The sequence below is a fragment of the Pavona decussata genome, unplaced genomic scaffold (genome assembly GCF_977016875.1).
Source record: "Pavona decussata unplaced genomic scaffold, jaPavDecu1.1 SCAFFOLD_84, whole genome shotgun sequence".
NCBI lineage: Eukaryota > Metazoa > Cnidaria > Anthozoa > Scleractinia > Agariciidae > Pavona > Pavona decussata.
In genome coordinates, this window is record NW_028145502.1 from 4679486 (window position 1) to 4694714 (window position 15229).

At 39.4% G+C, this 15229-nt stretch overlaps 2 protein-coding genes across 2 annotated transcripts in view; both read right to left on the reverse strand.

The window, feature by feature from the left end:
* The window catches only part of LOC146475584 (uncharacterized), an 873425-nt gene that overhangs the window by 205105 nt on the left and 653091 nt on the right, over positions 1-15229 (reverse strand). The window lies entirely within an intron of this gene.
* On the reverse strand, positions 9247-14373 carry LOC146475587 (caveolin-1-like). Its single transcript, XM_085116030.1, has 2 exons — positions 14182-14373; positions 9247-9765 (listed from the first exon to the last, which is right to left on the reverse strand). The coding sequence occupies exons 1-2, from the start codon at positions 14269-14271 to the stop codon at positions 9412-9414; spliced, it is 444 nt and encodes a 147-aa protein (XP_084972156.1). The 5' UTR covers positions 14272-14373; the 3' UTR covers positions 9247-9411.

Sequence of the window (15229 nt, forward strand, 5' to 3'; positions counted from 1 at the left end):
ATGCTGGATTATCGCAAAACCAGCCAAGGAAGAAAGTGCCAGAGAAGCCTTCAAGGAAACGTCCATTAATGTCACAGCGCAAGGGCAAAAACATCTCGGGGCGGTGACAGGTTTCCGAGGATATTTAGAGGAATATGTCAGCGAAAAGGTGTCGAATTGGGTCAATGAAGTAGCGTCGACGTTAGCAGAATTTGCTCTATCTCAACCACAAGCGTGCTACGCAGCCTACACCTTTGGCTTGAAACATCGGTGGACGTTTTTTTTAAGAACTCTCCCCGACATTCAGGATCTACAAGAGCCACTAGAGAATGTAATATCTCAGGTGCTCATTCCTGCGATTACTGAGCGTAAGTGTAATCAGCTAGATAGGACCATTCTTGCGCTGCCAGTCCGCCTAGGCAGTCTTGGTTTTGGAAACCCATGCCTTGAAGCAAGCTGCGAGTACGCTTCCTCAGTCAAAGTAACAACACCCCTCGTTGAACAAATCGTATCTCATTCACATGAGCTACCAGAAGATTCCCTCGTAAAATCAGCACAACAGGCAGTAACAAGCGAAAGATCAAAGGAACTCGTAGACAGAACAGAGCGTATTAAGGAGATGGCACCATGTAAGAGTAAGCGAGCACTGAATCTGGCGGCGGAAAAAGGATCATCGGCGTGGCTTACAGTCCTCTCTCTTAAAGATCTGGGTTTTAACCTCAATAAAAGGCAGTTCCGTGACGCTGTTAAACTACGCTATGACTGGCCAATAGATGACATCCCTTCCACATGTGCCTGTGGGGAAGTTTTTACAGTTGACCACTCCATGATCTGTAAACTAGGAGGTTTCGTCATTCAGCGTCTCAATGAGCTCAGAGATCTTTAGGCTGAACTCCTGAGTACAGTTTGCAGTGACGTTGAGACTGAGCCAGTTCTCCTAGACATCTCTGGAGAACAGTTAAGAAGAGGATCCAACAAAGCCAAGATTCGAGATTGGATATCCATGCACGTGGGTTCTGGGAGCAACGACGATCGGCATTCTTTGATGTAAGGGTTTGCCACCCCAATGCTGAATCGTATAAGGACCTGGAGCCGCAACAGATCTATCGTACGCATGAGAATGAGAAAAAGCGCCTGTTCTCAAGGAGAGTTCTCGACATTGAGCATGGAACATTTACACCTTTGGTCTTCACTACAACCGGCGGAATGGGCAATGAATGCTTGAGATACCATAGTCGATTAGCGGAGCTGATTGCTATCAAAAAAGGGGAACAATATGCTAAAACCATGTCATGGATCAGAAGCCGAATTTCATTCGCACTGTTAAGTCTGCACTCGTCTGTCTTAGAGGTTCTAGGACATTACGAAGAATTCAACGTGACATCAAGAACGCGGACATTAACATTGAAACTGCAGAAGGGGCCATTTGAGAGATGCGTATTTTGTTTATTTTTTTTTTCTTTTCTTTTTATCAAGTGGAACTGATTTTAAAATGCCGAATTTAATTTTTTTTAAACTTCATGACATTTGGTTTTTTTTCTTTTTCTTTACAAAAACATTATTGCTTGAAAATATTCTTTTTTTTAATCGAAATGAAATGTGAATAGGTTTTTAATAGCTCTTTTTTATATACTTTTAACTTGTAAATAGCAATTTGTGTGGAATACTTTAATAAAGTTTATTTTATTTACATATATTTTTTTAATTATTATTATTATTATTATTATTATTATTATTATTATTGTTATTATTATTTATTATTATTATTATCAAACATGATAATGTTATCGATTTGTTGATGAAAATTATGGGTAGAATCATGTTTAAGACAACGAAACGTTGTCTTAAATGATTGTACCCGTAATTGTCATCATCAAATTAATTGCATTTTTTGTAACAGCAGGTTGATTGTACATAGGATTTTAATTGAGGTTTTGTAATAAAGATTAATAATAATAATAATAATAATAATAATAATAATTATTATTATTATTATTATTATTATTATTATTATTATTATTATTGATAGCAATTTTTTCCTTACACAGATTTTGAATGTAACAAGAAGGTAATTAGCCGTAACCCTTTCGAGAAAGTGGCATGTCTTAAAGGAAAGCATGGTCCACCTGAATATTTGTTTTACCAATGCCCTAAAATGCCGAAAATCTGTCCCCAAAAAGAAATTGACCCAGCAGCGGAATGCTGTCCAGAAACATGCAGTAAGTCGCTTCAAATAATTATGTTTTTTGTATATAATTATTAAATGAATTAGTGATTGAGTTGTTAAGGACGGTGCCTACTTTTGCTACTGCGCACACGTTCTGCGCATCTCGAGATACTCGGATTTCCTATGGGTGGTAATACAATTACAGGGATAGTCTTGCGCAGTTTAAAACTATGCGGAGAAAACAGACCTTGGCAAGTGCCCTAGTTATATATATAAAAAAAAATTGGGAGTAACCATGCATTTTTCAGAGATAATTTATGTTCAATTTGAGAAAAAATTTCATACATTGTTTTGTATTTTGGCGCTCTTTAGAATTCTTGTTGCTTAATTATCTCTAAAAAAAAAAATGCGTGGTTACCCCCAATCTTCTTTTTGGATTCCAATAGCCCTTGCTAAGATATGCTTTTCCCGCATAGTCATAAACAGCGCGAAAATACCTCTGATATTAGTAGGCACCGTTCTTAAGATTGAATATAATTTAGATTTAATACAATTTATGTATTTTTATTTTAATTCAGTATAACTCAAATTAAATCGGCCGTAGATGACTGTTTTTGGTACATCGTCTTTGGAGACATCTTTTCGCGTCACTCTGTATTTTTAATGACAAGGTTAGTTTTATCAATCCCCTTTTATAGTTTACAAGCGCATGCATCTAAGGTATTTTGCAAAACACAATCTCTTTTTCAAGCACCACTTCCTGGCGTTTCTTTGTTCCTATTATAGCGAGGTTTAACTTTTCGAAGTTGTCATCAAGGTTCTTAAATACTGAGCGCCATAGCGTTCTTGGAAACTATTTGCATAACTGTAACAGCTAAAAATCTGATCGCAATTTCAGGCAAATTTAATGAACAGTTTCGTAACAGCCTTCTTAAACTCAATTATAATTCATAAAGAGGAAACAAGGGAAATCACTACAGTGAAGGAAATTTGGAAAAGTGATTTTAATTAATTGGTGAATTTTTTCTTTGAATTTCTCTGAGATTTATAAATTGTTTAAGAAGCTATATCAAAGACACTCGAAAGAGTGTTTTATCCGATTATCTTCCAAACATCTAGAAGTTGGCTGAAACAACAAGGCGAAGCCGAGTATCGTGATCCCACTTTGCCTTGTTTGGAAATTGGGTGCAACATTGTTCCTCATTCTTTTCATATATCATTTAACCTAACTTTTATCCAGTTCAAAACTCAAATAAGTCGGATTACACTTTTCAAATTAGTAATATGTCTTTTTGAAACAGGTTAATATAATGAAAACTAGAAGGGTGTATTATGCATTTAAAAAGTAATCTCAGATGAAAGTGTATCGGTCCGGATGAACACATTGCTTAAACCAGCCCATTTCTTGTCAACAGTTTGCAGTGACGGTAATCGAATGTATTCAGCTGGTGAGAAATTTGAGTTTTCTAAAGACGGCCAGCGTTACGGCTGCAAGTGTGGATCAAATGAAGTAACATTCTGTCAGCCTATCTTCATAGGTAAATATGCAACAGTAAATGGAAAATTTAATGACTGGTCTCGGGGGAAACAACTAATGTTATTTCTCCAAGGACTAGTGAAGGGCCATTTGGGTACAAAACAAACAAGTCTTTTAAAAACTCGCTAGAACCTAATGACAACATCACGCTCCCTCACAAGTCGTTTTGATTTAAAGGCAGTCAACATTCGCTGGTAACAGTTCTCCGTTACCCTCTAAATTCATAGTTTTCGCACTTGTACACGCGCATGGGCCTTGGAACTTGGGGAGAAGGGATGGCGCAGTATTGAGAGCACTGGTCTTCCATTAATGTGGCCTGGTTCGATTCCCGGACCCGGCGTCAAATGTGGGTTCAGTTTGTTGTTGGCTCTCGTCCTTGCTCCAAAGAGGTTTTTCTCCGGGTTCTCCGGTTTTACCCTCTCCTCAAAAACCAACATTTCCAAATTCCGATTTGATCTGAAATCACAGGGCCACAGGTTTGTCAGTCGTAACAGACTTTTAAGTATCATCCTCGTTAAACAAAGTCCATTGATTGATTGATTTATCGTTTGTTTGTTTGTTTGTTTGTTTGTTTGATTGATTGATTGATTGATTGATTGATTGATTGATTGATTGATTGATTGATTAAATGATTGCTTAGCTAACCAATGAGTGCGCTCAGGCGACAAAAACTTCGCTAATTAACAATGATAGCTACTACAGAAGATTGCTATAAAAATCTCCACCAAGAATATTCAAGAAAATTGTTTCATCGCGACGCTGATCCACATGAAACAAGGCAGGTTAAATTTCCAATGTCACTTTGAAGATTACTAAAACAATAGGTACTTTCTTTGAAAATACTTTTATCCTTTGAAAAGTTTCAGATCCGAACCGTTGAAAAATGTTAACAGCGTGACTGCTGTTACGGGGATCACTTTAAAATTACTGGCAAATCAGATTGCAGGACAAGAACAATGAATTTTAACCAAAGCCGCTTGAACAAATCACGAGTAGACAGAAAACAACAATTAAAACCTTAAAGTTTGGAATTATTCACTGTTGCTATCCTACTGTGATCTGACTGGCCGGTGTTTAGAAGTCACACTGTAACAGTAACTTCTGATGGGTATAATTCCTTCTCAGTCCCACCAAAGGAACCCAAGCCCCCTCCAGTTTTCCCTCCTTTTGGAGAAGTTCCCTCCGAAAGAGCCGCGGTAAGTGCCAAAGTGCTGTTCATCGACAAAGAAATTTTTTCTTCTCCTTTCTAATTTTTGGCATCAGTGACTGCCAAGGCCATATGGGATGAAAGGTGGAGGGATAGCTAATGCTACCTAACCTATATACACCTTATCCATAAATGGCTGCCAATGAATAATTCTCTTGTTTGCATTAAAATTACCCTTACTAGCCTCGTTAGCATTTGCAAAATTCAATAGAATTTTTGCTCCAAAACGAGATTAGTAGAGCTAATTAACATATATCGAAAGGAGTAACAAATCGGCCGCCATTTATGAAAAAGGTCTAAGGGACGTGCCCCAAATGTAAGTGCCCAAACGTACATACAACGCATGCGCAATCCCACCATATTTTAAAAACAATACAAATGCCATATTATGAATGGTGTTCGTCATCGTGGTTTGAGAATGATAGCTGAGTTTAATTGTTTGTCTCACGATTGAGCCACATAGATATGGATCGCGACGTTTCGACCGCTATATTCGCGAATACTGATACCATACACTCCATCTCGTCAGCTAGACGCATAGACGAGAAGACGGGAGCCTGGCCGTTTGCGATGTGGAAAAGGCCAACATGATGAATGCTTATTTTTCCTCGATTGGTACAACACTAGCGGCACAGTTACCAGCACATCGGTCGGTGCTACAAATCGAAACAGGCAGAGTGGCTGACTCAACAGACATACCAACTTTAGCCGTTATTGATATTCACGAAGGTATTGTCAAAAGTAAAATACTGAACTTGAAAACAAACAAAGCAACCGGCCCGGATGAAGTCGCCCCAAGGCTACTCAGGCTACTGGGAGAAACGGTGGTACCCCCGCTGACATCTCTAATTACGTCAAGCTTTAAGACAGGCGTTGTCCCCCTACAGTGGAAAACAGCAAAACTAACGACGATACACAAAAAAGATGACGCAACGGACAGAGGAAATTATCGTCCTCTCTCCATCCTCAGTGTGCCAAGCAAGATGTCTTCGTCGTGTGTTAATGACGTGATTGTTGACCACGTGCTTAACTGTAATCGCCTGGTAACAGATAATCAATGGGCATATCGCAAGGGCTACTCCACTGAGCTCCTCCTTGTTCATTTAACGGAAACCTGGAGACATTCAATAGACTCTGGTTATGTGGTGGGCGTGGCCTTCATTGATTTCAAGAAAGCCTTCGATTGCGTTGATCACGACATCTTGCTTAACAAGCCTCGATGCCAATTTGGAATGCGCGGTTGCTTATTAAACTGGCTGACGAGTTACCTCACATCCAGGCTACAGTACACGGTCTTAAATGGACAAAGATCCAGCCTATGCTCAATGTCTTCTGGTGTCCCTCAAGGGAGTGTCCTGGGGCCGACTCTATTTACTTTGTACACAAGCGATCTTGTAGCATCCATCCACCTAGGGTCTGTGTATATGTATGCTGACGATACCACTGTATACTGTATCGGGAAAACTATAGATGAAGTGTCTGCTGCGTTAAATCAATCCCTAGAAGAGCTCTATGCCTGGTGCGTGAAGAACAGGCTGACACCACACCCAAAGAAATCAGAATGTATGCTAATCTACAGAGGATCGTTCACTGGCCCTCTACCACCCATATACCTTGGAGGTAACAACTTAGAATGGGTAATACACAGTCGGCTTTTGGGCGTAATAATCGACCACAAGCTTAGCTGGTCCAAACATATTAAGGAATTGAAGAAGAGTTTTGCTAATAAACTAAGCCTTATAAAGAAGAGCAGATTCTTACCCAAACAGGATCTCTTAAACCTGTACTTTAAAGTTATAATTCCTGCAGTAACGTACGGTATATCAGTATGGGGAGGTACTAATCGGCAAGACGAACTTGATTCACTTGAAAGACTACACTGCAGGGTAGCAAGAGTCATTTTCAATTTTGCTAAGGATCTGCCATCAGTGGAAGTCCTCACCGGGGCTAAATGGGACGCTCTAAGAACTTTCTATAAGCAATCTATCCTGAAACTAACTTATAAGATGTACCACAATGTTTTACCATCCTGCATGACAACACATATTGTGAAATTGCGATCTTCTTATAATCTAGGGAACAGTCTTAAGCTGGAAATACCACCTTTCAAATCGAATATCAAAAAGCATTCTATATCTTATAGAGGTCCAGTTTTGTGGAATCATTTGCCAATTGAATGTCGTATGGCGAATAGTGTGAAACTTTTCTCCAGGATGATTAACAAACTTACTTTGGTCAGAGACATGGACTTTTCTAATTTATTCTGTAGAAGATAGAGCCCCCTTAAAAGGAGTTTTTAGGTCTATGATTTTAGCAGTTATAAATACCATCAATTATCAAATACTTGTTTATTGTAAATAGTAAATTTCAATGTTATGTTTATACATATAAGAAGTCATAAGTCTTATTTTACTTTACAATTTTATTACAGTTATTGTTTATGTATTTTTTTTATATTATTTACACGACCCCACAAGCTGCATAGCTTAAATACTCATCGTGTCAAAATAAAGGTTTTACTTACTTACTTACTTACTTACTTACTTACTTACTTACTTACTTACTTACTTACTTACTTACTTACTTACTTACTTACTTACTTACTTACTTACTTACTTACTTACTTACTTACTTACTTACTTACTTACTTACGCTCATCATCAAAAAACCTTTTTATTCCACCTTTTAATTTGAAAACTTACGGTGCAAGGTCTCCTTGGCAGCCTCCTCACTTTGGAATGCGCTGCCATCTGATATTAGGAACAGTTCTTCAGAGCCCAGTTTTTAAAAAAGAGCCGGTCCTTCAGGAAATTACTGGAGAGACTTTGAACAGAGCTCTTGATGCGCATTTGGACCTGCTGTGTCCTAAAGGCAGAAAGATCTACATTTCTTCTTCTTCCCAACGAACCTCTAAGGGAGGGGAGAGCCGAGCGGAGAATAGCAAAGGGTAATTTTTCTCTTAGCCAGGACACGGTGCTAGCGTAGTCCTCTCCCTTCTCAATAGCAAGTAGTTCAGCTAGTCTTCTGTGGTATCTCTTACATTCTTCGGCCAATCTATCTGTGGTAATAAAAACAAGTGGCGTGGAGGTGCATTGCTCAACCTCCATCACCCTTTTTGCATATTGGCGCTTTTTTCATTCTCGTGTTGCCTGTAGATTTCCTTGTGACCTAGATCTCTGCCAGAATCTGCATTAGGGTGACAAACCCTGACATCGAAGAATGGAGTCCTCTGTCTATCCCAGAAGCCACTAGCGCTAATCAGGCAGCTCAAATTTGAACAGAAATTAATTTTTTTGAGAAACAAGATGCTGTCACAAGTTAAACGTTTTCAGTCAAACACTTGTGGCTTGGGATTTTTACTGTGAATCTTTTCTGGCTGATTTAATGGCAAAATTTAAGCTTTATTGTTAATTATTATTTTATGCGTCAAACTTTTCTAAGCAAACTTTTTGTGAGTTGGATCTTATAGCAGTAAAAAAAATAAACTAGAAATATTATTATTATTATTATTATTATTATTATTATTATTATCATTATTATTATTATCATTATCATTATCATTATCATTATCATTATCATTATCATTATCATTATCGTTATCGTTATCGTTATCGTTATCGTTATCATTATCATTATCATTATCATTATCATTATCATTATCATTATCATTATTATATTGCTAGTCTTCATTAGACGATGGCGTCGACTGATTACTTAACAGTATAAGTAGCACCTTAGTTTGTGTTGATTGGTGTGTTTCGGAGGATCGATGCAACCGCCGACCGTTTGGCTCAGTTGGTAGAGCACCGGGCTCCCGAGAGTTCAAACCCCGGCCGGACCAACACTCAGGGTCTTTAAATTAACTGAGGAGAAACGTGCTGCCTTTGTAATGACATCTGCAAATGGTTAGACTTTCTAGTCTTCTCTCACAAGGACGATAAATCGTAGGTTCTGTGTCACAACCCTTGTTCATGATTACTTTGTGGGACACACTGTTCGCAACACAACCCACACAACCCACACACTGTTCGCAAGAGTAGGGGACGTAGTTCCCGGTGTTGTGGTCTGGCCTTCTGATCTTTCACACTCATGCTTGGGTTAAGTGGGCGGATGGGTGAGATCTAATATGGACCTATAGCGGCTTCCAGAGGCGCCTTCACATGCTGACGTCCGATCTCAACTCATAGAAATGTAAACCGCCATGAGACTTGGTGATATGTGCGGTATATAAGAATTCATTCATACAACTTTAGAATGAGGAACGTTGCCCTCCTCTAGCGCCGAATGATGCCAGTAGTGCTAATAGAAAGGAAAACATTTAGGTATAGAAAAACCAGAACTGTCAAATATATTTATCTTATACTATAGCTACTGTGTTTACTTTATCCATATTCTCTATTGCTATGGAAAAGGTTATGTCTTCTAGGCCTAAGTAAGCAAAGAATTAATTCTAGCAGTCAAAACAAATAAACGCACATATCATATATGGCGCTTCCGGATCCGGGTCACAAACAATGAGACCTACACATTTTGAATTTTACGGTGATTGAAGTTGATGTTCATATTGAAGAAGATCCTTCCACATGACTCGTGTAACGGGTCAAAAAAGCACTTGACAATGATGAGCCAAATTTTCCCCATCAGCCTCAGTGGGACGAGGAAGGCACGGGTGAGAGGTGTGAAAAACCATACAAATATAAAGCTCATAAAGCCATAAACCAAGCCATAGAAAAACGACAAGAATCCACCGAATAGCAGCGTCAACAGCGAGTACGTGGCAAAGGTCGTGTTGTGGTAGACAGTTTTGGTGAACTTGTACGCGCACTCAGGGCTGTGAACGGCGGCAGGCTCACAAATCACGTCTGAAAATTCCGCCTGGAAAAAAGTAGATGACCTTATTTTTTCAGTGAACACGAATAATAACTTATTACATTATCATCACATATTTTCTCTTTTTATTTGTGTCTCTTAGAAATTCTTTTTACATTTATGGTCGTTCTTACTTCATTCATTCTTGACTTGACGTTAATGACATTAAGCGGACTTCGAAAGGTCACATTTAAAACTTTTAACCAAGATGTTTTTAAACTTTTCAATTTTATCGCAACGTTTTATAGTTAAATTATATTTTTCATCCCTGAACAGAGGAAAGAGGGTGGTCGTTGGGGAAGGGGTGTTGGGCGTAACCGATTGGATTACACATGCATATCTTTTCGGTGGCGGCCAATTCGAGATATTTTAAAAGTGCTTTTAAACACCTAAAAATAAATGTCATTTTCCCTTACAGTTTTCTATACTTCAACACGTGAAACAATGATCCCTACCCTCTTATTATATCTCCACCTTGAAAAAAGGTACCCCTTTCGTAAGGAGCCCAAGCGTATAGTCCTTTCAAGGGAGTACCCCTCCAGGGTGGGGGATAGAACGGCCTTTAACACCAAGAAGTGAACTCGAGAGTATCAAGTGCAGGAAAGTTAGCTTGTGACGTCAAATGCGGTCACGCAAGATACGGGTTTCCCTCTTTACGGTAACGGAACATACAAAGAAAGTGAAGAAAGAAAGAAAGAAAGAAAGAAAGAAAGAAAGAAAGAAAGAAAGAAAGAAACTCTTAACTTATTTAACTTTCAACAAGGAAAAACAGCTGCAAATGTTTCTACGACGGAAGCCTTCAAGTCTAATGCGCTTTTCTTGTTGTCGATTTAAAACTTGAAAGTCGCGCCATTGTGAATTGTTCTTAATTTTTTAGCTATTTTTTGTTTCATTATTGCTCAGCCCATTAAGAGGATGTTGATATTTCGAGACTCATCCATTTTAACTGTGAGGCTCCAAAGTTTTCTAACTGCTTGATAATAATATGAATCATGCGATAAAACCGAGTAGATTCCGGTACCCTTAGGTTTAACTTCACTTGCAGTGAGAAGAAGTAAGGTCAATCGCAGGATTGTTCTCGCTGTTCAGGTAAATCAATTTCATTTACGTGCAGCTTAAGCGGATGTAGATATTTGAAGACCCTTCTCAGTGCGAGGTTCGAAAGTCTTGTAACTGCGTAATAAAGATTTTTTACTCGGGACGCAAGGCAGCACGCAATTAAGGTTACCGGGTAGCATTATCAAATTCTTTTTATTTTTTGAGTCGCGATGGGCCGAGAGATAAGACTTCGGGCCACGAGTTATTGTTCTCGGTCTCGGTTTTTTGTACTCGAGTGGCGCGAGTAAAGTTTTCGGTCGCGTTATCAAATTCTTCGCGTTCTTTACACTCGGGCCGTAAGGCGCCAAGTTAAGTAATCGGGAAAAGGAAGGGGAGGGTCCCGAACTCCCTCATTTTTTTTCGCTTACTTAGCTCCCCCTCCCTTTCCCCGATGTATTCTGCGAGTCACTATTCTTTCGAATCAAAACATTTGGCGTCGGTTGTGAAGCGTTCGTGAACGTTTCCTTTAGCGCAGAGAGGGTTGTGGGGTCGTTCAGAACAAAAAGGTGAAGGCAATGATAGCATGTCGATTGGCGAAGAAAGCGAAAACATAAGGATTAAAGACCGTGGATATAACATAAGAGAAGAGGAGGTAGCTTGAACATGGTGTATTCTGTTTCGTCTGATTACCGGGTTTGACAGTTGTGCAAGATATCATGATCCTTTGGAAGGTTTGTCGCACGAGCAGTACGCACGTGAATTTAACTCTACATGATGTAGATGGTGGACATCGAAAACGCGAATGCGAAATCGAAAACAGAAAAGTATAGTGAGGTTTTGCAGCTTTCTTCGGGACCCTCGCAAGACGGTGCAGAATGCTCAGAAATTCAAAGAATTCCAAAGATTCCAATGCAGACCTCTACAAAAGAAGACTGGTCATGTCGAATCAAACGATCGGTCGCAAGTGCACGCAGAGGAAGAGGGGAAAAGAGAGACAGTTTCTGACTTAGTGAAAGCTTGGAATAATAGGTCAGCAGAGGTGCTCGATGTTTAGGTGAATAAGATCCATTAACCCGTTTTAAACTTTCAACGGTCATCTTAAAGAAATGCCGAAATCCACGTTTGAGAAAACTGCTGCTCTTTAGCTTTTATTTTAATGTCCACGCGCCCTAGGTTTTCATCCAGAGACTTACAAGTTCGAACTTCGCATAATAAAAATCAAAAAAGCCCTAAAAGAAAGTACCGCTGAATAGCTTTGATTTGGGTGACCACAATAAGACTTAATTTTCCAATTTGACTTTATAGAGATGTCATCTTTGATGTGATCGATATTGTGTCACACTCAGTCCTGCGATGACAATTCTAGTGTTTGATTCCTCCGCCGTAAAAATCCTGAACCTTCATGGGTTATCGCGCGGAGCATTTTTATTACGAAACGCGGAACAAGGCACGTTCAGAAAAATTGGCGGGTCAGGGAATACATCACGCACGACAAATCATGCGAATTAACGTACTTGCATTTTTGCCATCAGTTTTTGAATTTGTTCAAGAAGGAAAGCGTTTTGTCAACAAACTTTTTAATTTGTGCCCTGGAGCTCACAGAGTTTTTTTTTGCTAAATCATGTTTCATATCGTTAATACATCTGAGTAAAAGAATTTGAGCCTATATTGATAATTTGATATTAGAGTGTTTATGTCAGTGTATGCTAAATATAGGAGATTTAGAAATTGTCAATTGTATAGATATTTTTATCCATCGTCGACCACTGCTTTCCCAAGAACCACCCATTAAACAAGATCTTCAACAGACACACACTAAAATTCAGCTACTCATGAATTCCAAACATGAAAACCATTATCGCAACACATAAAAAAACAGATACCCTCAAATATAGCAACAACCCCAAACCAAAATCATGACCCGAGCTGCAACTGCAGGAAGAGAGCGGAATGCCCACTTGATGGTAAATGACTCCAAGCGAACGACGGTCACAACAACAGAATCGTACGTGGGACTGGCATCAAACTTTAAAGAAGACTAAAGAACGATACCGAAACCACAACACATTCTTCCTAAACGCCAACAGACGCAATGCAACGGAGCTATCTGAACAATGTATGGACCCTGAAGGACGCAAACAAAACATTTCTAATTAAATGGAAAGTACTCAAAAAGTGCAAACCCGCTAATAACACTATCAAGAAATATAATTGATGTCTTCCAAAAAGTTTATTTCCGTAGAAAAGATCAGTAGCCTGATCAAACGCAATGAATTACCAAGTTAAAGCCCGCCCACAGAAATAGATATGCACTTAAAACATAGTAACCGTTTGTATCATGGCACGTGAATTGTATCACGCCACGAGCATAAGTATTCTATCGCCCAACAAACGCTTCTTTTAAAGTCACCAGTTCGAATGATTTCACAAATCCATGCCCTCATATAAATAGATATGTACAAAAAACCTCTTGTATAACGTAACGTAACCGTTTCTATCATGGCACGTGAATTCCATCACGGCACGTGAAATTGTATGTTATCGCCTAGCAGCTGCTTGCTTTAAATCGCCAGTTTTTGATTACTTTATATGGCCAGCTTTTGAATCTTTACGGTCATTCGTTGAAGTTGCGTGATGAGTGTGGTCAGCTCCTGACCATATGCAAAATAGAGCTGTAGCAGTAAAACGATGAATCACTTCTAAAGCCTGAAATATTTTTTTCATGGGTGTATATCTCTATATATCTATCGATTTTGGGGAGTTAGCGATGCTGAAAGTTATCATTGCTAAAAGATCGTTGGCTTACGCACCACGCAGTCAAATATGGCCCGAGTATAAGCTGAAAACAGCTGCTTGTTTAATATGATCTGAATTAAATGATGAACTCGAGAAGATTCCTGTGCTCTCAAGCTAAGTCAGTTAAGCTTGCAGGCAGAGGAAGCGAGGTCAATCCCGTTTCGTGCTCGGCGTGTCAGCCAAGAAGTTACAACATTCCGTTGATAGCGTGTTTATTGTGAATGATAGCTTGACTATGCAGACTTGACCTGTAACAATATTTCAGTGTTTACTAACACAGAGTTGACTATACTATTTATTTCTACCACCAGGAAAGTAAGTAAGGAATCTCTTTAAAAAAAAAAGAAAAAAAAAACCAACAACAACACCAAATGAAATAAATGTGATGTTATATTTCAAGCCTGGTGAATGAATGATAATGGTGTATTATTCCAGAAAGTGACACAGGCATACTCCGAGTATGCCTGTGTCACTTTCTGGAATAATACATCATTAACAACAACAAAATAAAACAACGACTTCTCTACAATTGATAAGGTTGTGATTTCGAGTTTATAGCGTAACTGAAAAGAAAAATGCTATACTTACTTTAATAAAATCATTGTTGTTCTGTGGATCCCGATCCTCAGCATCGCCAAATATCGGCTCTACATCCATTTTGAATTCCAGGTCAGTCATAAGGGAGAAAATATCAGAATAGAATGGGATGCTTTGTTTGTAGATTCTGGACAGTATATTTTGTAAAACAAGCTACATAAAGGTCAGCGGATTTTCACTCATCGTGACATCGTGCACGCGGCATCTCGTACCAACCGTCCTTGGGCTGTTTGGCCTGCGATGGGGGAAGGAAGGGGGGGGGGGGGGGACAGGTGGGGGGGGGGGGGGAGTGATGGACACGATGCAGTTACCGGCGGACTTGAAACTTGAATAATAGACAGTTCGACAAAAGGAACTCACCTCTTCTAACATTGTAGTCAAGAGCTGTTCATGATCAACTCCTATGAGTTCCAAACTGACAGGTGATGAACAAACGTTAGTTGTCTCAGTGTTTCCCGGCCCAACAAAAACAGAGAAAAGTTGGAGGGGAAAGGGACACTTATTTCAAATTTTATTCATGAAGGGGGAAAGGGAGGGTGGTGGGGGAAAAGAAATTTAACGATATTTGAATCAAGAGAGGCAGCCTGCTCTATTAACCCGTTCACTCTCAGAGTTTAAGTGGCATTTTCTGCTTGTTACTTGAGTGAACCGTTTCTCCCAGTTGACGGCTATTACATGCTAAATTTGAATTTGGTTATACGCAGAATTCAACACAGGAACCGGAACGCCTTAATTTTCGTTCTCATTTTTTTCTGTTTTGCTGGCGTCAATGTGTCGCCAAAGTAGTTCGGTGTTAAAAAGTTCGATTAATTTTCCAACCGCCGACCGGTTGGCTCAGTTGGTAGAGCACCGGGCTCCCGAAGGTTCAAACCCCGGCCGGACCAACACTCAGGGTCTTCAAATTAACTGAGGAGAAACGTGCTACCTTTGTAATGACATCTGCAAATTGTGGTGGGGTGGGCGTAACAGATTGGATTACACATGCATATCTTTTCGGTGGCGGCCAGTTTCACATATTTTAAAAGGCGCTTTTAAACAC